This window comes from Oncorhynchus kisutch, linkage group LG4, assembly GCF_002021735.2.
Source record: "Oncorhynchus kisutch isolate 150728-3 linkage group LG4, Okis_V2, whole genome shotgun sequence".
NCBI classification, from domain to species: domain Eukaryota; kingdom Metazoa; phylum Chordata; class Actinopteri; order Salmoniformes; family Salmonidae; genus Oncorhynchus; species Oncorhynchus kisutch.
The window spans coordinates 46637526-46659899 of NC_034177.2; the positions used below are offsets into that span (position 1 = coordinate 46637526).

Genomic DNA, 22374 nt, shown 5'->3' on the forward strand with positions numbered 1-22374 from the left:
TCGCTGTCCAGGGTAGAATGCTAACTACCCTACTCTCGTTCCATCAACTACTTGAGCGTCGCTGGACGTTTTCCACTAAATCTCACGCGGAGATCCTTTCGAACTGTTTGAATACCGACGATAATAGCTGAGGCTTGCGTGCATCAGAGTTTGGGGCACTCTCCTAGTTGAGTAAACCCCCCATCTTGAACACAACTGTGTCTGCATAATCTCGATTGCTCAGTGTTCAGGCCCCCATTTCAGAGTACACCAATTCACTTAATCTTCTCAAATATTATTGATAGGGAATTTGAAGGTATTTAATCTTGTGAATTGCAACCAGACCGTCCAATAAAAAGAAATACATGTTCAAGAAAATGATTCAACAGTGACCACAGTAAACACAAGTGCACGCCATTATGGAATATACTAAATGATTGACCATCTAATCAATATTTCAAAGAGAGTGAAAGAGCAAATGCAAGGTTTGATTGAACTATCTTCAGTCCATCAAAGCAAAATTTAACGAGCATGCACACCGTGCATTGCAGGCCTATATCTACTACAGTGTAGGAGAAAATTGATCTCAAACTGACTCCAAAGAAAAGTAGCTTAATCAATTTCAACAAAATTGCTATTTTGAATTGTGGGAAAAGAGAAAGTGTAAATAGATTACAAAATATGTGGATGACAGGGATTTCCCCAAAACAAAACAAAAATGAATCATGTACCTGCTTTTAAATCATTTACTTGTGAACATAACATATTTTGGCAAATACGTTTCATGTCGGATACACTCCCATTCACACAACTCCGCCCCTATGTTTCCTTTTGTATCTAAAATTAGGCCCAGTCATGTTATTGATGCAACTCTGAACAGCCTCCTGATGAACTGTTCGGAAGAAGAGACTCAAAGAGAGGCAGACTTGCTCCTCTGCCCCACCAGCGCATGCTTCCCAAAGAGGGTCTTCTTCATGTTTCCCTTCGTCTCTGAAAGGACCCTGGTGGAATTTAGGAAGTCAAATTGAGCGCTCGTACCAGGCCTTTTCTCTGCCTCTCTCGCTAACACCACAGACTGCCCAATAAAGGGCCTGGATTCAGCTGATCCTGCTAGAAGGCCAATAAAACGGCCAGCTGCTTTGTGTGCAGGGAGTGAGGAAGGACGAACACTGCCAACAGTGTGCTGCGACGCTTAAAGGAGGAGGCCGAGCAGAAAACCAATACGTCACAGGAGCCACTCTGGGTAACTGAGGAAATGTGGACAGAGGGAAGGAGTGTTTAACTGCCAGCAGAGTGTTATCTCATTGTGGAGTGCAAAGGTTCACAGCATTACACTGTGTCAAAAGTTTAGATGACGCTCTGAAATGAAATAATACATAAACAAATAAAGCAAACAAAGACTGTCCAGACCAAATGTAATAACATTAATAAAATCCCCAAATTAGTAAAGTTACATTTTTTTTTAGGTCCAGTACATAAAAAAAATGTAGGTTCCAGTTTTTAAGAATGGATATGAGCTGAGGTAGCAGTTAATTAATTCAGTCAATTCATGCTTTGGCCAGCATGCCAATGTTACTTCTTGTTGGATTGGGATGGAATGGAGTGTCACAGGGGGAAGTCACTGGCCAGGGAAAGCTCCATGCAGCCAGCCCAGGTCACATGGTCAGACTGGAATAAAAGGCAGTCCTGACTGTGGATTTGGAAAGAAGGCCTTCCACAGCCTTGCCAAGAAAGTACTCCTCCATTGAGACAAAATGCTTCAGTGCAAATGGATTGAACTAAGCCAGGGGATCTGTGGTTTCTGTTTGAGCTCCAAGGAAGCCCTGACATGGGTTGGAAAAAGGTTGTCATATTGTATTTCCGTTGGCACCCGCTATCAGTTCAAGTAAAACAGGCCTTGCTTAAGGTTGTATTGTTCCAATGGAAGTTTATGAATTGTTCTGGATAAGGAAAAGGCATCTTACTCCATCTAGTGGTCAGTCAGTCAGTCAGTCAGACACACACGCACACACACACACACACACACACACACACACACACACACACACACACACACACACACACACACTTCCAGTGTAGCGCACCAATGTCATGGCCCCTTGGGGCCCAAGAACTGCAACACATTTTGCATACACCGAGAAACACCAAAACATTTTGTCTGTATAAACAAAGGCATGTTACATTCCATCGAGATGTGGAAAAAAGATACATTCCAAACTAGGGAGTCTTTATCTTTACAACATTGTGTTAGGTTCACGTGTGCCCCCTCCTTACACACTTGAACATAAACAAGTAATGATTTGTCAATGAGCTGTGCCGTGCTGTCAGAGTCAGACTAATGGGTTGTGGAAGAAGTTGCGTATGTGCTGAGCCATGGCCTGGCCCACGATGGGCTCCAGTTCATGGGTCCCTGCGTTGTACAGCTGGTGGATGCTGTAGTAGTGCTGGAGCAGGGCCATTGCTTTGACCATCCCTACTCCAGGGATCTGCTGAACCAGGGACATGACCAGGGGGTCCAGCAGCCGAGACACACTCCTCCTGAGGAACGGGTTGTCTTTACTCTCTCCGTGTACCTGCAGAGGAGAGGACACAATTCATCAGTCAATCGTCACACACAGTTAGACTATGGTCGATCTGACTGTATGTTAGTTCGAGTTTAACATATATTTGTGGAATCAGGATCATCTTTGTAAAGTGACAATGCTGGACCAAACTCTTCGCTAGTTTTCTCGCATGTGTGATAGTTTGACTTACTATCTGTATGAGAAGCTGGGAGGCTTCCAGCTGGCTGGCAACAGGTAGCAGTTTGAGACCGAGCTCATACACCACAAACTACTGCATGACAGGAAAGTACTGTTCACTGAGCCGGGTCTTCTCCACCACCACCACGATGGAAAAACAGATGCCGTATATAGATACACTACAATATTATATATCAGTAGTTCAGCCATATACAACACTGGCGATCTGAACTAGATTATGCTGTAGGATATGAAGGTAAGTGCAAAAATAAAGAAAACACCAACATAAAGTCATGGCAAAAAGTTTTTAGAATGTCACAAACAAGTTTACTGCTTCAGTGTCTTTAGATATTTTTGTCAGATGCTACTATGGAATACTGAAGTATAATTACAAGCATTTCATAAGTGTCAAAGGCTTTTATTGACAATTACATGAAGTTGATGCAAAGAGTCAACATTTGTAGTGTTGACCCTTCTTTTTCAAGACATCTGCAATCCGCCCTGGCATGCTGTCAATTAACATCTGGGCCACTTCTGGGCCACATCCTGACTGATGGCCACCCACCTCTTGAGGATTGACCACAGTTTTCAATAGGATTACGGTCTGTGTCACGCCCTGACCTTAGAGATCCTTTTTATTCTCTATTTTGGTTAGGTCAGGGTATGACTAGAGTGGGTACTCTAGTTTTTTGCATTTCTATGTTGGCCTGGTATGGTTCTGGTTAGCTGCCTGTGAGCAGCCCAGAACGTCACGTTTCGTTTTCTTCTGTATTGTTTTTGGTGAGTTTCATATTTATTAAACAAATACGCTGCGCCTTGGTCCACTCATACCAACGAACGTGACAGAAGATCCCACCACCCACGGACCAAGCAGCGTGCCCAGGAGGAGCAGGGATCCTGGGTCTGGGAGGAAAGCCAGGAGTGGAGGACATCCTGGACGTGGGGCGAAATCATGTCAGGAGACAGAAGCCTGCAATGGAAGCAGGCGGAGGCAGCGAAGGAACAACAATGACGACACCGGGGTTCGCGGCCACGACGGAAGCACGAGAGGCAGCCTCAAAAACACATTTTGGAGGTGGCACACGGGTTGGTCGGCGGAGCCGAGGTGTGAACCAGAGCCAGTCCACATGGGGTGGTCGGCGGAGCCGAAGGTTGAACCAGAGCCAGTCTGGGAGAGGAAGGTGAACTTGGAGGGAAGGGAGTGAATCAGAGACAGTTAAGGAGTTGATGGGAAAATTGGAGAAGAGAGTTATGAGAGAGCTGTTGTGTTGGTGCATGAGGCACAACATTCGCCCTAAGGAGCGTGTCCTCAGTTTAACGCCACCTGAGTCAGCTCTCCATACTCGTCCTGAGGAGCGTGCTAGCCATCTGGTGAAGACTGTGCCGGCCCCACGCACCAGGTCTCCAGTACGCCTCCCCAGCCCTGCACGTCCTGTGCCAGCTCTCCGCACTCGCTTTGAGGAGCGTGTTATCGTTCTGGTACAATGTGTGCCGGTTCTATGCACCGTGTCTCCAGTGCACCTCCACAGCCCGGTACATCCTGTGCCAGCTCCCCGCACTTGCCGTGCAACGTCTGTCATCTGTCCAGGACACGTTGTGCTAGCTCTACGCTCCAGACCTCCAGTGCGCCTCCACAGCCCGGTACGTCCTGTGCCGGCTCCACGCTCCAGGCCTCCTGTGCGACTCCCCAGCCCGGTACGTCCTGTGCCAGCTCCACGCATCAGACCTCCTGTGTGCCTCTACAGCCCAGTATGTCCTGTGCCGGCTCCACGCTCCAGGCCTCATGTGCGTCTCCCCAGCCCGGTACGTCCTGTGCCAGCTCCACGCACCAGGTCTCCTGCGACGGTCGGCAGTCCAGAGCCTCCTGCAACGGTCGGCAGTCCAGAGCCTCCAGCGACGGTCTGCAGTCCAGAGCCTCCAGCGACGGTCTGCAGCCCGGTGCCTCCTGCGATGGTTCCCAGTCCGGAGCCTCCAACGACGGTTCCCAGGCCGGAGGCTCCAGCGACGGTTCCCAGGCCGGAGCCTCCATCGAGTGTTCCCAGGCCTGAGCCTCCAGCGAGGTTTCCCAGGCCGGAGCCTCCAGCGAGGGTTCCCAGGCCGGAGCCTCCAGCGAGGGTTCCCAGGCCGGAGCCTCCTGCGAGGGTTCCCAGTCGGCAACGATCCACGGTCCGGAGCCTCCGGGGACTATCCACAGTCTGGTTCCACGGAGGCAGAGGGATCCGCGAGCGGAGTGGGGTCTACGTCCCGAAGCAGAGCCGCCACCGAGGCTAGATGTCCACCTGGACCCTACCCCATAGAGTCAGGTTTTGCGGCCGGAGTCCGCACCTTTGGGAGGGGGGGGGGGGGGGGTACTTTCACGCCCTGACCTTAGAGATCCTTTTTATTCTCTATTTTGGTTAGGTCAGGGTGTGACTTCCGGCGCCGACAGAGATGGCCGCCTCGCTTGGCATTCCTAGGAAACTATGCAGTATTTAGTTTTTTTATGTGTTATTTCTTACATTGGTACCCCAGGTAATCTTAGGTTTCATTAAATACAGTCGGGAAGAACTACGGAATATAAGAGCAACGTCAACTCACCATTAGTACGACCAGGAATATGACTTTCCCGAAGCGGATTCTGTGTTCTGCCTTCCACCCAGGACAACAGAATGGATCCCAGTCTGCGACCCAAAACAATGACGTCGTAAAAGAGGGAAACGAAGCGGTCTTCTGGTCAGGCTCCGGAGACGGGCACATCGCTAAGCATCAGTATAGAGACAAAGTAGAGTCACAATTCAATGGCTCAGACACAAGAGGTATGTGGCAGGGTCTACAGTCAATCACGGATTACAAAAAGAAAACCAGCCCCGTCTCGGACCAGGATGTCTTGCTCCCAGACAGACTAACTTTTTTGCCCGCTTTGAGGACAATACAGTGCCACTGACACGGCCCGCAACCAAAACCTGCGGACTCGCCCCGTAGCACTCCTTCACTGCAGCCGACGTGAGTAAAACATTTAAACGTGTTAACACTCGCAAGGCTGCAAGCCCAGACGGCATCCCCAGCCGCGCGCTCAGAGCATGCGCAGACCAGCTGGCTGGTGTGTTTACGGACATATTCAATCAATCCTTATCCCAGTCTGCTGTTCCCACATGCTTCAAGAGGGCCACCATTGTCCCTGTTCCCAAGAAAGCTAAGGTAACTGAGTTAAACGACTACCGCCCCGTAGCACTCACTTCCGTCATCATGAAGTGCATTGACAGACTAGTCAAGGACCATGTAACCTCCACCCTACCTGACACCCTAGACCCACTCCAATTTGCTTACCGCCCGGGTAGGTAACAACATCATCACCCCGCTGATCCTCAACACTGGGGGCCCCACAAGGGTGCGTTCTGAGCCCTCTCCTGTACTCCCTGTTCACCCACGACTGCGTGGCCATGCACGCCTCCAACTCAATCATCAAGTTTGCGGACGACACTACAGTGGTAGGCTTGATTACCAACAACGACGAGACGGCCTACAGGGAGGAGGTGAGGGCCCTCGGAGTGTGGTGTCAGGAAAATAACCTCACATTCAATGTCAACAAAACAAAGAAGATGATCGTGGACTTCAGGAAACAGCAAAGGGAGCAGCCCTCTATCCACATCAATGGGACAGTAGTGGAGAGTTTTAAGTTCCTCGGCATACACATCACGGACAAACTGAATTGGTCCACCCACACAGACAGCGTGGTGAAGAAGGTGCAGCAGCTTGTCACCAAAAGCACTCACAAACTTCTACAGATGCACAATCGAAAGCATCCTGTCGGGCTGTATCACCGCCTGGTACGGCAACTGCTCCGCCCACAACCGTAAGGCTCTCCAGAGGGTAGTGAGGTCTGCACAACGCATCACCGGGGGCAAACTACCTGCCCTCCAGGACATCTACACCACCCGATGTCACAGGAAGGCCATAAAGATCATCAAGGACAACAACCACCCGAGCCACTGCCTGTTCACCCAGGCTATCATCCAGAAGGCGAGGTCAGTACAGGTGCATTAAAGCAAGGACCGAGAGACTGAAAAACAGCTTCTATCTCAAGGCCATCAGACTGTTAAACAGCCACCACTAACATTGAGTGGCTGCTGCCAACACACTGACTCAACTCCAGCCACTTTAATAATAATGGGAATTGAAGGAAATTGATGTAAAATATATCACTAGCCACTTTAAACAACTGCTACTTAATATAATGTTTACATACCCTACATTACTCATCTTATATGTATATGTATATACTGTACTCTATATCATCTACTGCATCTTTATGTAATACATGTATCACTAGCCACTTTAAACTATGCCACTTTTGTTTACATACCCTACATTACTCATCTCATATGTATATACTGTACTCGATACCATCTACTGCATCTTGCCTATGCCGTTCTCTACCATCAATCATTCATACATCTTTATGTTCATATTCTTTATCCCTTTACACTTGTGTGTATAAGGTAGTAGTTTTGGAATTGTTAGGTTAGATTACTCATTGGTGATTACTGCATTGTCGGAACTAGAAGCACAAGCATTTCGCTACACTCGAATTAACATCTGCTAACCATGTGTATGTGACAAATACATTTGATTTGATTTGATTTGACTAGGGTGGGTACCCTAGTTTTTGCATTTCTATGTTGGCCTGGTATGGTTCCCAAACAGAGGCAGCTGTCTATCGTTGTCTCTGATTAGGGATAATATTTAGGCAGCTTTTTTCCACCTGTTTTGTGTGGGATCTTACAGGACTGATGGTAGCGCTCACCTTGTCTTCTCCGGACAAGCTTTTTTCCGGATGCCCCAAACAATCGGAAAGGGGACTCATCAGAGAAAATGACTTTACCCCAGCCCTCAGCAGTCCAATCCCTCTACCTTTTGCAGAATATCAGTCTGTCTCTGATGTTTTTCCTGGAGAGAAGTGGCTTCTTTGCTGCCATTCTTGGCACCAGGCCATCCTCCAAAAGTCTTTGGAGGCACTCACACCTGCCTGCTGCCATTCCTGAGCAAGCTCTGTACTGGTGGTGCCCCGATCCCGCAGCTGAATCAACTTTAGGAGACGGTCCTGGCGCTTGTCGGACTTTCTTGGGCACCCTGAAGCCTTCTTCACAACAATTGAACCGCTCTCCTTGAAGTTCTTGATGATTTGATAAATGGATGATTTGGGTGCAATCTTACTGGCAGCAATATCCTTGCCTGTGAAGACCTTTTTGTGCAAAGCAATGATGACGGCACTAGTTTCCTTGCAGGTAACCATGTTTGACAGAGGCAGAACAATGATTCCAAGCACCACCCTCCTTTTTGAAGCTTCCAGTCTGATATTCGAACTCAATCAACACGACAGAGTGATCACCAGCCTTGTCCTCATCAACACTCACACCTGTGTTAACGAGGGAATCACTGACATGATGTCAGCTGGTCCTTTTGTGGCAGGGCTGAAATGCAGTGGAAATGTTGTTTGGGGATTCAGTTCATTTGCATGGCAAAGAGGGACAGAGAGAATACAGTAGACGGCACCTATCAAACGTTTGACTTATGACCCTATGTCCGGGTGATGTGTGCATGCCCATCCTGTCAGGACATCCTGGCGGGAAGTTATCACGTGGTTATGCCCATATAAGGGCATCCTGCCAGGACATCCTGTTCCTGTTCTCACGCCTTAAGAGTGAGTGTTAATTTATGCATATAGTGCATCTATTCCTTTGAAGCTGTCACGCTTTAGTTGGTGTTTATTTAACAAGATAGTGCATCTGCATATGTTAAAGCATGTGTGTGCAGTTGATCTATCCTAGGGTGTGTGTGTGTGTGTGTGTGTGTGTGTGTGTGTGTGTGTGTGTGTGTGTGTGTGTGTGTGTGTGTGTGTATATATGTCTCTGCAGGGGTGTTTGAAACAATGTTTTTTATCTAAACAATTCAACAACAGGAGGGCATATATACATAAAGATACCCAAACAACAGGTGATTTTTCCTATGTTGGGGATCAAAGGAGAGCTGCTCTCCAGGGGGTGGCGGTCACAGTCAATCATGCCAGCCTCTTTTTGAAAGGGTAATTGTACTCTTTAAGTTGGGCCCTTTACTTATAACTTAAACAGATTCATTTTCTACCCCGCTTACTAATTAATGCAGTGGGATAAATCAGGTGTTTATTGGTGGTCTTAAACAAATCTATTTTGAAACAAAAGTGTACACTTTACACACATGTTTATTGACTTAAAAAAAACGACCACAGTAACATATAGTATAAATGCTACAAAACCTGCTAATTCGTATGTATTTTCCAAAGCCTGTCTGGATGTGAACTACTTACGGAGCGGGGCTTGTGTGGGATATCCTTCGAGCAAGAGAGCCTGTCTTGACGGCGGTGATTTGGAAACGGCAGGATGTCAGGGGTAAACCTATAACCGGGCCCTTTATCTGCAAGAAAGGAATAGTACAATTGTTTAATTAATTATAACATGTTTTAAAAGGTCTGTACTAAAGATTTAGAATTAAATAAAGGGTATTAAAGCTGTATCTCACCCTTTAACGAACTGGAATCTGTCGTTTTCTCTCTCTCCCCGGTCTATCGCGGAGAAAGGCTTTTCTGGGAAAATGGGTATGTGCGTTTCAAAACAATGTCTTATTTTATATGAATACAGTCTTTCCTACAACAGACAGTTATAAACATAAACATGAACATTACATCAGCAGATGTCACAAAGTGCTTATACAGAAACCCAGCCTAAAATGCCAAACAGCAAGCAATGCAGATGTAGAAGCACAGTGGCTAGGAAAAACGCCCAAGAAAGGCAGGAACCTAGGAAGAAACCTAGAGAGGAACCAGGCTCTGAGGGGTGGCCAGTCCTCTTCTGGCTGTGCCAGGTGGAGATTATAAGAGTACATGGCCATTAAGGCCAGATTGTTCTTCAAGATTTTCAAACGTTTAAAGATAACCAGCAGGGTCAAATAATAATCACAGTGGTTGTAGAGGGTGCAACAGGTCAGCACTTCAGGTGTAAATGTCAGTTGGCTTTTCATAGCTGAGCATTCAGAGGTCAAGACAGCAGGTGCTGTAGACAGAGAGAGAAGGAGGGAGTGAGAGAGAGTTGAAAACAGCAGGTCCAGGACAAGGTAGCATGAAATTGGACCAGATGGACTGGAGACAGCCAGGAGTCATCAGGCCAGGTAATCCTGAGGGTCCATGGTCCAAGGGCTCAGGTCCTTCTGGAGGGAAAGGAGAGAGGGAGAGAGAATTAGAGGGAGCATACTTAAGTTCACACAGGACACCAGATAAGACAGAGAATTACACCAGACAGGACAGACTGACCCTAGCCCCGCAGCACATAGACTATTGCAGCATAGATAATGGGGCTGAGACAGGGGGGGGGGGGGACTGGCCTCATCCGACAATACCCCCGGACAGGGCCAACCAGGCCAGGCAGGATATAACCCTGCACACTGTCAAAGCACAGCCCCCCCACTACTAGAGGGATATCAGTAGACCACCAACTTACTACCCTGTGACAAGGCTGATTTTAGCCCACAACTATCTCCTCCACCGCATAAGCACAAGGGGACGCAAGACTGTACAGTAAGATCACGTCAGTGACACAACCCACTCAAGTCGAGTATAGCTCAAAAAAGCCTGGCACGACGTGATTCACTCCTCCTAGGGACGACACGGAGGAGCACTAGTAAGACAGTGACTCATCCCCCGTAATAGGGTCAAGCAGAGAATCCCAGTGGGGAGCCGGCCAGGCAGAGACAGCAAGGGCGGTTCGTCATTCCAGTGCTTTGCCATTCACCTTCGCACCCCTGGGCCAGACTACACTCAATCATAGGACCTACTGAAGAGATGAGTCTTCAGTAAAAACTTAAAGGTTGAGACAGAGTCTGCGTCTCTCACGTGGATAAAAATTTAGCTCTGTAGGAGAAATCCCTGCCTCCAGCTGTTTGCTATGAAATTCTAGGGACAATAATGAGGCCTGCGTCTTGTGATGGTAGCGTTTGAGTAGGTTTTGTACGGTAGGACCAAATCAGGGAGAGAGGTAGGAGCTAGTCCATGTAATGCTTAGTTGGTTAGCAGTAAAACCTTGAAATGAGTCCTAGCCTTAACAGGAAGCCAGTGAAGAGAGGCTAGCACTGGAGTAATATGATCACATTTTTGGGTTCTGGTCAACATTCTTGCAGCCGTATTTAGCACTAACTGAAGTTTATTTAGGCTATCAGGATAGCCAGAGAATAGAGTATTGCAGTAGTCTAATCTAGTAGTTACAAATGCATGGATTAGCTTTTCTGCATAATTTTTTGCTAAAACATTTCCGATTGCCTCCCGAGTGGCACAGTGGTCTAAGGCACTGCATCGCAGTGCTTGAGGCATCACTACAGACCTGGGTTTGATCCCAGGCTATGTCACAACCGGTCGTGACTGGGAGTCCCATAGGGCAGCACGCAGCGTCGTCCGAGTTAGGGGAGAGTTTGGCCGGGGGGTGCTTTACTTGGCTCATTGTGCTCTAGTGACTCCTTGTGGTGGGCCAGGCGCCTGCAGGCTGACTACGGTCATCAGTTGAACGGTTTTTCCTCCGACACATTGGTGCTGCTGGCTTCCGGGTCAACGGGCAGGTGTTAAGAAGCACAGTTTGGTGGGTCAAGTGTTGGAGGATGCATAACTCGACCTTCGCCTCTCCCAAGCCCGTTGGATCGTAATTGGATCGCAATTGGATATCACGAAATTGGGGAGAAAAATAAAATAAACACAAAGTTTCAGATTTTTGCAATGTTACGAAGATGTAAAAAATAAGCCCTTAAAATATTCTTGATATGTTCGTCAAAATGGTTAAATAAAAAAAATCCATGGCCTAGCATTGTGCCACAATGATGAGTATCCTTGTTTTAGATGTGAAATTCCACATATCTTGTGGAAAGATTACTTGTGTCATGCACAAAGTTGATGTCCTAACCGACTTGCCAAAACTATAGTTTGTTAACAAGACATTTCTGGAATGGTTGAAAAACGAGTTTTAATGACTCCAACCTAAGTGTATGTAAATGTCCGACTTCAACTGTACATGAGAATCATGTTTGTTGACTACAGCTCCGTGTTCAACACCATAGTGGCCTCAAAGCTCATCACTAAACTATGGGCCCTGGGACTAAACACCTCCCTCTGTAACTGGATCCTGGATTTCCTGACGGGCTTCCCCCAAGTGGTAAGGGAAAGCAACAACTCATCTGCCACGCTAATCCTCAATACGGGGGCCCCTCAGGGGGTGCGTGCTTAGTCCCCTCCTGTACTCCCTGTCCACCCATGACTGCGTGGCCACGCACAACTCCAACACCATCATTAAGTTTGCCAATGACACACCGGTGGTAGGCCTGATCACCGACAACAATGAAACAGCCTATAGGGAAGAGGTCTGAGACCTGGCAGTGTGGTGCTAGGAAGACAACCTCTCCCTCAACGTGAGCCAGAGAAAGGATCTAATCGTGGACTACAGGAAAAAGAGGGCCGAGCACGCCCCCATTCACATCAACAAGACTGTAGTGGAGGCGGTCGAGAGCTTCAAGTTCCTTGGTGCACACATCACTAACAAATAATCATGGTCCAAACACACCAAGACAGTCGTGAAGAGGGTACAACAACGCCTATTCCCTCTCAGGAGACTGAAAAGATTTGACATGGGTCCTCAGATCCTCAAAAGTATTTACAGCTGCACCATCGAGAGCATCCTGACTTGTTGCATCACCACTTGGTATGGGAACTACTCGGCATCCGACTGCAAAGTGCTACAGAGGGTGGTGCATACGGCCCAGTACATCACTGGGGCCAAGCTTCGTGCCATCTAGGACCTCTATACCAGGCGATGTCAATAACACTGCTAAACAGAGTCAAATGGCTACCCTTACTATTTTAATTGAGCCCCTTTTCTACTCACTGTTTTGTCGATGCATAGTCACTTTACCCCTACCTACATGTACATATTACCTCAATTACCTCAACTAACATTTAATAAAGATTTGAAAGAATTTGAAGTTGGGAAAGCCTGAATGTTTTAAAGTTTGCCTTGTAGCTTAATTGGCCAAAGAACAGATCCATTTTGAAAAGCTATGTCTGTATTCCTATGGTTCTCATTTAAACCCATGTTAATTTTTGCAAATTTAAAACAGTTATAGTTCATAAAGTACACATAGTATCAAAAATCGAGTCTGGACATTAGGCAGTTTGTTTCGTGTTAATAGCTTAAATCGTTTAAGCTCTCGAGTGGGCGAATAAATTATATATAGATATATAAAAAATGTATTTCACCTTTATTTAACCAGGTAGGCCAGTTGAGAACAAGTTCTCATTTACAACTGCGACCTGGCCAAGATACAGCAAAGCAGTGCGACAAAAACAACAACACAGAGTTACACACAAACAAACGTACAGTCAATAACACAGAATAATAATAATAATAGGACTATGTAAGAAATTTTGAGTTTTATTTTGCTTTCCAAGCACACCTAATAATTTTTTTACGACCAAGAAGATTCCACTTGAACACCCCGCCAACTGGTAATTACTAACGGAAAACTCCATCATCCCTGAGCCACAACTTCCTTCACATGCTGGCCTCTGACGTCACCTACTATGGAAATTACCTTGATAACAGCATTGTCAGCAGTTAAATGCAATAGGAAAAAAGAAAGGAGGCTGCTAAGGGGAGAACGGCTCATAACAATGGCCAGAGCAGAGCAAATGGAATGGCATCAAACACCTGGAAACCATGTGTTTGATGTATTTGAATCCATTCCACCTAATCCGCTAATCATTACCACGAGCCCGTCCTCCCCAATTAAGGTGCCACCAACCTCCTGTGAATATATTAATATGGTTTTCGAACACTATAATTTGTTGCCAAGCATGATTGCTGTACTTTTAGTTTATGGTTGACACAGCTTGTTGGCCATTAGCCAATCTATGTTTCACAATGAGATCAACTGCCCCCAAAGATAACTGCCCCCAAAAAACAGATTTTTTTGTAACCATCAATGAGGTTGCTGCACCTTCCACTATTCAGCTGCAAACTTCTCTAATTTGTTGGTAAAGATAGGATGACCCCACTACTGAGGAGACACGAAATTCCCCCATTGAACTTTGCCATACCCCACCTAAACAAAATGGGGAAATGTTATGTGGACCAGTTAGTTTAGAAAAATCTGAGCTATTTTTGCAATACAGATCAGCGCCATGTTTACTAATGACCAAATTAAGCATTATCCCTTTAAAGGAGATGGTAGGAAAAGACATTTTGGAAGGATGAAGTCCTGAGGAGAACTAGACCCCAGTGAATTTTTTTTGTGGCCTACATGTTTGTTGTTGTATCACACTTAAATATAGATCACGTTGTTCTGTAACAATAACTTCTGTATCTACCAAACAAATGCAACATTTTAAGCCATTACAATAGTCAGTGGTAGGGTGGGGGGGGGGGACAAACGACCTTTGACAATCTTATTCAATCAATTTATGGTGATCCAAATAGATTTCTCAGGGCAGTCATATATTATTTTAGGACCACATGTTGACTTGCCATATACTGTAATTTGATTTCATACACTGCACGGTGGTGTCATCCTTTCCTTTGACGTTTCACGAACCCTCAACACCGACCGACATGTTAGGACCTGAGGGATTGGTTTGCTGCGCCTGATTGGTTGACTAAACCAAATTAGCGAACGTTTTCCTCGTCATCAAGTTAGAGAGACCGGTAGTGCTGACAGCCAGGCAGGCATCAAATGGTAGACTTTCTTCTGTTTACACGGTCAGGCTTTTGAAGAAGTGCTGTTTGCAATGCGATTCCGGAGTGTTTAGCAGATAAAGAGGTACGTTATGGACATAGCTATATTGTGTTTGTATGAATGTCCATCCAAGCCGACGTTGCTGTTGTTGTGATAGAAAACGTTAGCTAGCTAAAAGATGAGCAGCTAATATAACGTTAGCTAGCTAAAAGCTAGCCAATGTAAGAACACAAATATTTGGCATTGAAACCTCGACCCATGTAGATGCTGCAATCCATTTGCTATATATTGCTACGACTTTGAGTGAAGTGTTCCTCTTGATCCGGGCAGCTGTTATGAATTCTGTTTTGCTTGATTCCACTTTCAAAACAAGCATATGTTTGACATTGGTTGTCACTTACAGCTTATTACAGGAAATTGCGACCACATTTCACAATTTTCGGGCAACCTTGTTTAGTAGCCATTACCTGGAAGATCTCAACATGTGGCACTGTAGTATCCCTGGGGCACCTGGCCTATCCATTGAGACTAGACGGAATACAGCTTTTGTCATTTTGGACTTTTTGTAGCAGGTTAGAATTTAACATGGCAGGTTAGGAGAATTCGGCTATGGTTAGCTAAAAACAAACGACTTTTGACGTCAATTTAACAAAAGTTGTATTTTTCTAGCCATGTCCGTCCAGCCTATCCACAGTGAGGTCTTGGGAAGACTAATAAGAACATAGGCCGAATGATCAATTGCACATGAGTGGGTGCAGAGCAACATGTGATTTGGGCTACTTACTTGTACATGCAAAAATGGTTGAGACCTACATGGAAGTTCCCCCAAGAATGCAGAAAAAATTATATGTAGGGCCTGTCATGCTCTGTAGTATTAACTTGGCAATGGAAACTGACATACTGTTTACTCTATACTTGAATATCAAACCAAAGAATAGTAAAATAATACAGAGCTTGCAGATACAATTCAAACAGTGACCTTAATAAACCGTGAGAGTCTGATACTATTGGGAAGTTGTGGACAATTGTGTTAAATATGTATACCTCCATATACTACAGTGCCTATATAATAGACCATAATTGAGTAATAATTTAGTAGTATTGGCCAAGGAGTCTGTAGCCTGTGTGTCAAAGGTCACCAGTCTGTCTTGAGAATTCCTAGACCATGAGGTCAGTAGTGTAACCTCTGTTACCCAGAAGTAAAATTCTCTTCTCTCATGAAAGTTTGTCACTTCCTGTTTTATTGCTGGGCGGAATGCAGTAGAGCTCGTCAGCTTGTAGTCCTAATAACCAGAAATGAGTTACCTCTGGTTCGTTCAGCCATTTCTATGGGGAAAGCAAGGCAGTTAACCCTCAACAACAACTGGCACAGATGGCGTCAATTTAAAGCAGCCCCCTGCACCTCGCTGATTCAGAGGGGTTAGGTTAAGTGCGGAAGACACATTTAGGTTTAATGCATTCAGTTGTGCAACTGACTAGGTATCTCCCTTTCCCCCCCAAAAACATATTTTTCTTTTAATTAATTTTTACAATACAGACAATTTTGACTTTGTGGCTGTGGAATCTAGTGGAAATTGGTTTATCATCTGCACCCGGGCTTGAAAATCACCAGTTCAACCACTGCCTTCGTCCAATCCTGATTTGTCCAAAAATCTGGAAATGTTGAATTGTAGTGTCCAATGGAAATGCGAGAGCGCATGGTGAGTGGATGTGTCGTTGTGAAAACGGCCTGGTTCAACTTCACTAAATTGTGTACGGTAAGTGTATCTTTTGTATTTGGAAGATTCTTTCTCGCTTATGTGATAGGGTTTCCAAAACTCTATCGCTAGCGAGGATTAACCCCATCAGTCCCAGCAAAAATTGGCTTTTCATTTATCTGACTTTAATTTATCTACATGACCAGCCCATATATTTAGCCTCACAATTAAGTGTTTTGCCATTTTATTTTCAGGGCAACCAGGGCTACAAGTAGAACACAAAACGGTGGTATTTAAAAGCCTTTGATGAGCACAATTTAAGATGGTCATCCACAGAATTTGATTTGTGGGCACATAAAACGATATCCAGTTTTGGAATGTTATCCGTGGGATACCGAGCTAGTGATCAAAACTCTAAATTACATTATATCAATTGCAGTTATTTTATTATTCTGTTGGACAAGCACATGACATAGCCCTACTCTGCAATGTTGTTGGGAAAACAACTTTCCATGGAAACAACAGGATGGATGTTACAGATGGTGATATTGGCTGTATTGAGGAATCAAAACGAGAGTCTGACTCTGTAAACATTGCCATGGCTTTGGCAGAGGAAATGACGTTTTCTCCTATTTTTTTAAAGTGCAATTGAATCGGTAAGTTTGAAACCTTGTGTTTGAATTACAATGATTGTTTCTGCTCATCCTGGAGTCTATCAGTATGTTCAGAGAGGAAGTGAGAGGCACAACTCGCCGATAATACTGTTTTTTTTTCATTGTTTCGCCCACCAAGCAAGGAGTTTTTGTATGGAGGTCAATGTGTCGAATTTGTTGAATGGCTTATTTGCTAGTTAAGATTTATTTGATCTAATAGAAGTTTCATAATGCTTAAGTTGTTACGAGTGTACAGATATAAGTAGAACACTTGACAGTCTCAAGATAACCTTTTGTCATCAATATTAGATTGATGTACAGCTGGGGTGTCAAACTCATTCCATGTAGGGCCGAATGTATGCTTGTTTTTGTTATTTCCTATCGATGTGTGTCCAATTTAAAACCTAGACAACCAAGTAAGGGGAGTTCCTAACTAATCGTTGACCTTAATTGATCAATCAAGTACACGAGAGGAGCGAAAACCTGCAGACACTCATCCCACCATGGATTCAGTTTGACAGGTGATGGTCTATACAGGATGAAAGGCCAGACTGAGAATACGTTATTTCCCATTACCTTGAAGAGAACGGACATTTGTATTTATGCTCACAAAGGCCAGATCCCATCACCAACTCACCCATCGTGAAATGCCTGCCTTAGCTTTCCTGAAGTGGAAAATGTGCTGTAAGCCGTGGCGTTCACCCCCCGCTCCCATGGCATTATCATTCCTAGGATTCGTAAAGATGATGTTGATCTCAGCGTTTCAAGGCCTGTTTACGAGGCGCAATCACGTGAGTAGCCTGATGAACTGATCTTAGATGAGACTTGAATGGATTTCATACTCTTTTGTTCCCCATTTTGGGGATGATGCTCACATGTTGTTATGGTGTTTTCAATGGATTGATTGGAATCTTACATCAGAAGAACATGTGACACAGTGCCTGCCATATGACCTGGCTAAATTTCATATTTACAGGCATTGCGCTACACCTGCAAAAACATCTGCTAAATTTGTGTATGTGACCAATAACATTTTATATGAGATTATAGTTTTGATTCAAAAGGAGATGAGGCTAACATCGGAACATTTATAACTTGACTCAACAAGCAGAGATGTAGAGCCCTCCAAACTGGCAGACCGGCTCCAAACCCAGAACGGGTTCAATACGGGCTGCAGGTCCCGAATTTTGTCATTTTATTTTTCTAATTTACTCGGTCGGGCTTCGACCCCTGATATCATATAAACACACATAAGCCATGGAAGAATGCATAGAATTACAGGTATTTAGCTTCAAACAGCTAAAAAGAATCTCTGCCTCATGCAAAAAATGTAAAATTGGCGGAAATTGTCTTTAAAACTGCAACATTTTCTCTCCGCCAACAGACACTCACTCCACTTGTGAAGTGCAGATTTGTTACTACGCCGATAAATTACATTATCCATCCGGGACTTTTGTCACCTAGGACATCTGTGTGACCAGACCTTCTCAAATAATACTTGAGTACCCCTGATGCAGACAAGACAGTGCACACAAAATAGACCTAGCTTATTATATACAATTTGTTGTTTATGCACAACCATGTCGTCTACAAAGCTACCATCTGCACTAATAGCTGGGACAAAGCAGAGACCAACCAGACAAGACAATCTCCTCTCTCCTATTAGGCCGATTCAAGCAGTAATGAGACTGACCTCGAAAGAAAAGTCATATCTCACCGTTATTTTTAAACATTTCATTTAACCAGGCAAGTCAGTTTAGAACAAATTATTATTTATGTTGACGGCCTACCGGGCAGAACAACAGATTATTTTTTTACCTTGTCAGTTTGGGGATTCGATCCAGCAACCTTTCTGTTACTGGCCCAACGCGCTAACCACTAGGCTACCTGCCACCCCCCAACAGCCTGTTAGTTAGATCATTCCCGTGTGTCTTTGTGGGCGACTGACTGCTTCATTGAAATTTGATATCTGTTGCAAGGTCTCCCAAGCATGTCATACAGAGACAAAATCTAACGCCCCACGTTGGGGGATCATGCAATTATGTGGTGAACCAACTTTAAGTAATTTAATTTCCCGAAAACGTTAACAAGCTTAGCCGAGAGGCAGCTGGCTGGCGAGGTGAGGGAGGTGAAAAGTGACCCTGGAGAGAGAGAGAGACAATCTTCCTGTTGTTCCTGCTGTGGTTTAAGATGCCTCAGGAAAGAGGAGCGCGAGCTTCTGGACCTAGCTGCTCCCGTCTTTGCTTCTTTGTCCTCTTCAAGTAGAGTAGGCCTAAGCCTTTGACCAAGCCAGAGCAGCCCATAGGGCAGGAGCAGGATCTCTTGTTTCTGTAGCTTGAGGAAGCTTGATGGACACACACCACATTTGAATTGTTGCTAGGGTGCCAGTGAAAAAATGTTAGCTGGTCAGATTAGTTTCTGGTTCACAATGATTAAATTTTTTCAAACAGCAATTGGTATGCAAACCAGGTTTTCAAAAAGTTTGACGTCTTGGTTGTATCTTCAGGTTGCGCAGTTCAGTCATCGTGCACTGTTTTGAATCAACATTTCTAAAGGCTTTCCCAAAATACCTTCCCAATTAACTGTTGACTGCAAAGTAGGTCTACCTGGGAGAATGAAATCATGATTTGTATCAATCGCGGGGCATTTGTTTAGCAAACTATGCCATCACATGTAGCCTACACTGTACATTGTGCAGTACAAACAACGGTCTCTTGCTAGGTGCGTAATGGAATTAAAGGTCAACTAAAGACCTCAAAAGTGGTTTAAGAATTGTTGTGGACTGAGAGCAACAAGTGTGATTTTCAGTAAAAACCTGAACTCGGAAACCTGGAAAAACAAAACACGGGCCCTACTGTGCTACTGACTGTTCAAAATCGCTAAATATTGTGCAAAAGTTTTTTTGTTCTCTAAATAATCACTTTAAATATCATATTGTCAAGTTAAAATGTAATTGTTTGTGCATGGAGGGTAGATCATTATAGGAAAATGTAAAGGTAACATCCGCTTTCCCTGGCCTTTATTCTTTTGAATGCGTGCCAGTAGCTTTCAGTTGGCACTGAACCTGGGGTGCCACTTGCAAATTTACCTGGAATGTCAAGCCTTGCAGGGGCATGCTCATTTAAAAGTTGGCTAGTCATTATTAGTATGGTTCTGTATGGATTGCAGGTACATTGTGGGAGACAAGTCAAGTCACTAAACATTTGTGCAACCAAATCACATGCCGGTGCCATCAACACTAGTCTGTCGTCTTGGCAGACACTATTGATATTGAAACCCCTCTTAGCCAACCAGCAGTTTAGTCCTAACCTACTTCATGTCAACAACTCTAATATGTGACAGACCGTCTTGGTTCAGTCTTATGTAGCGAAATTTGAAATGGTTTTTTACATTGGATGAAAGTAGAGACTCAGAGCTAGAAAATGGTATATCATACACTACAGTTGAGGAGCAATGGGAAAGTAATTCTGCTTTGAAAGTTGACAAACTTGTAACCTCACTTTTGAGAAAATGGCCCTTGAATGTTTTGGTAAACCTACTGGAGAGCTCTTCTTTGTCTACACCCATTCAGCATAGTTTACGCCAAGTTAATGATGAGCTAATTACAGAAAATAGCTTACAATTGTGAGTGTGATGAAATAAAAGCAGGGCGTTCTACCTGAGGATTTTAGAACTTGGACACTCGTTGGCCTAATGTGATATCCTAATTTGACTTTGGTCCAGGCCATGTTCATCACATTACTGTCTCTGGTAGATTTGATTTGATATCGTTTGCGTCTAAGTTTATTTGTCACATGCACATAATACAGAAGATGTAGTGAACATGTTTTCATTAGGCTCTAACTATCAATGCAAATGGCTCTGAGATACGAATAATATTACTACACAGCCAACTAACGTTAGCTAGCACATCTTGAAATGAAAACTACTTTTTGACAATTAGAAACTTATATCTGAAAGTGTAGCACGCTAGACTATCTTACCTGTATACATGGATGGACGCTTCTCCCACTCTGTCACGGTTGCCATGGTTTCCCTTTCCTTTCCCTTAGTTTGAAGATGTAATCCGGAGACGGGTGTTTTCTACAACAGCCTATGTGTTCTCTTTTCGACAATTTGCAATCAAACGGCAGAATTTTCTCCATCTCCTCAGCTATCATACTTTAATTCCACTGATTTCAAAAGTTGGTCCTCCAGAAAGTGGAGAGCAACACTCAGCCAGTTCTACTACGTGATATTTTTCAAAAAAGCTGTGTTAGAAAGGATTACCAACACATACTGACCAGCTCACGTTATAGACAAAAGCTTGCTACATGGCAGACCAATCATCTCTCGGCATATCTCAGCCAATCATGGCATGGCTAGCGGGAATGTTCCAGCCTTTTTCCAGGGCTAAACCAACTAGGCTTGTATTTTAACAATTGTATTTACAGATGACATGTTTGTTATTAAGGCGCATGAAAGTTCACATGTTCCAGAAGACTTTTCTGCCCCAAAATTAATTTTGATAAAAATAAAAACGTTTACGTTCAAATGGCTCTCCTGTGAAGTAGTGACACGTGACATACACCTAGTTTCCTGAAACGAGTCTCTTTTGAAGCAACATGAATGCATGTTTTGTCAGCTGAATTTCCTGGTATGGAACCCTTCCCTCCCACCACATATTTACTGTAAACTGTCCTCTCTTCCTCCCAGGAGCCAGAGATCCAGTTCCTTATGGCTCTGTATGATGAGAACCTCCAGAACAACCCTTTTTATCTGGCGCTGGAGAAGCAGCGTCCTGACCTGTGCAGCAGAGTGGCAGAGCTCCATGGCATCGTGAGTGACTGACAGCTATGGCTGTGGGGCTACATATGTGCTCAGCCTTTTACATTATGTACAGTGGGCTAAAAAATGACAGGCATCCCTGACTGGCAATGCACAAACAATACTTTAAAAAAATATAAACTATATAATTATAGAGAAACTCAAAATACCAACATGTGAGAAATACTGTACTTTATTATTGTTTCAATGGAACCAAAATCAATTTACTTAGTGCTTAGTGCAACCACCTCTGCAAGGATAACAGCATGGTCTTTTCCTGTAATGTTTGACAAGGTTAAGGAACACATTTGGAAGGATTTTGGACCATTCCTCTTTGCAGATCCTTTCAAGAGCCATTTCTGTGTGGATCTTGAGGTATGTTTCGGGTCATTGTCTTGTTGGAAAGTCCACCTACGGCCAAGTTCCAGCCTTCTGGCAGAGGCAACCAGATTATCAGCCAAAATTGCCTGATACTTGGTAGAGTTCATTATGCCATCAATCTTAACTAGTGCCCCTGGACCTCTGGAATTAAAACAGCCCCAAAACATCCCTGACCCCCCTCCATATTTCACCATGAGTATGAGGTGCCTCTCCTTGTATGCATCTCTGTTTCGACTCCAAACATGCAGATGCTGTATCTGACCAAAATGTTCAATTTTGGTCTCATCTGACCAGAGCACCTTCTTCCAGTCATAATTTAAATGACGTTTGGCAAACTCCAAG

At 44.5% G+C, this 22374-nt stretch overlaps 1 protein-coding gene and 1 pseudogene across 4 annotated transcripts in view; one reads left to right on the forward strand and one right to left on the reverse strand.

Moving 5' to 3' along the window:
• Positions 1-2287: 2287 nt before the first annotated feature.
• Positions 2288-3652, reverse strand: LOC109888905 (Fanconi anemia core complex-associated protein 24-like; annotated as a pseudogene).
• A 10795-nt stretch (positions 3653-14447) lies between these two features.
• LOC109889606 (ankyrin repeat domain-containing protein 27) overlaps positions 14448-22374 on the forward strand; it is a 35088-nt gene continuing 27161 nt past the window's right edge. For 3 of the 4 annotated variants that reach the window (XM_020481161.2, XM_020481163.2, XM_031823109.1), the window contains exons 1-2: positions 14449-14579; positions 21541-21663. In XM_020481161.2, the coding sequence (XP_020336750.1) occupies positions 21562-21663 (102 nt within the window). In that variant the 5' untranslated portion in view covers positions 14449-14579; positions 21541-21561. Of the gene's footprint in view, positions 14580-21540; positions 21664-22374 lie in introns of all 4 variants that reach the window. The other variant, XM_020481162.2, reaches the window with a different exon arrangement.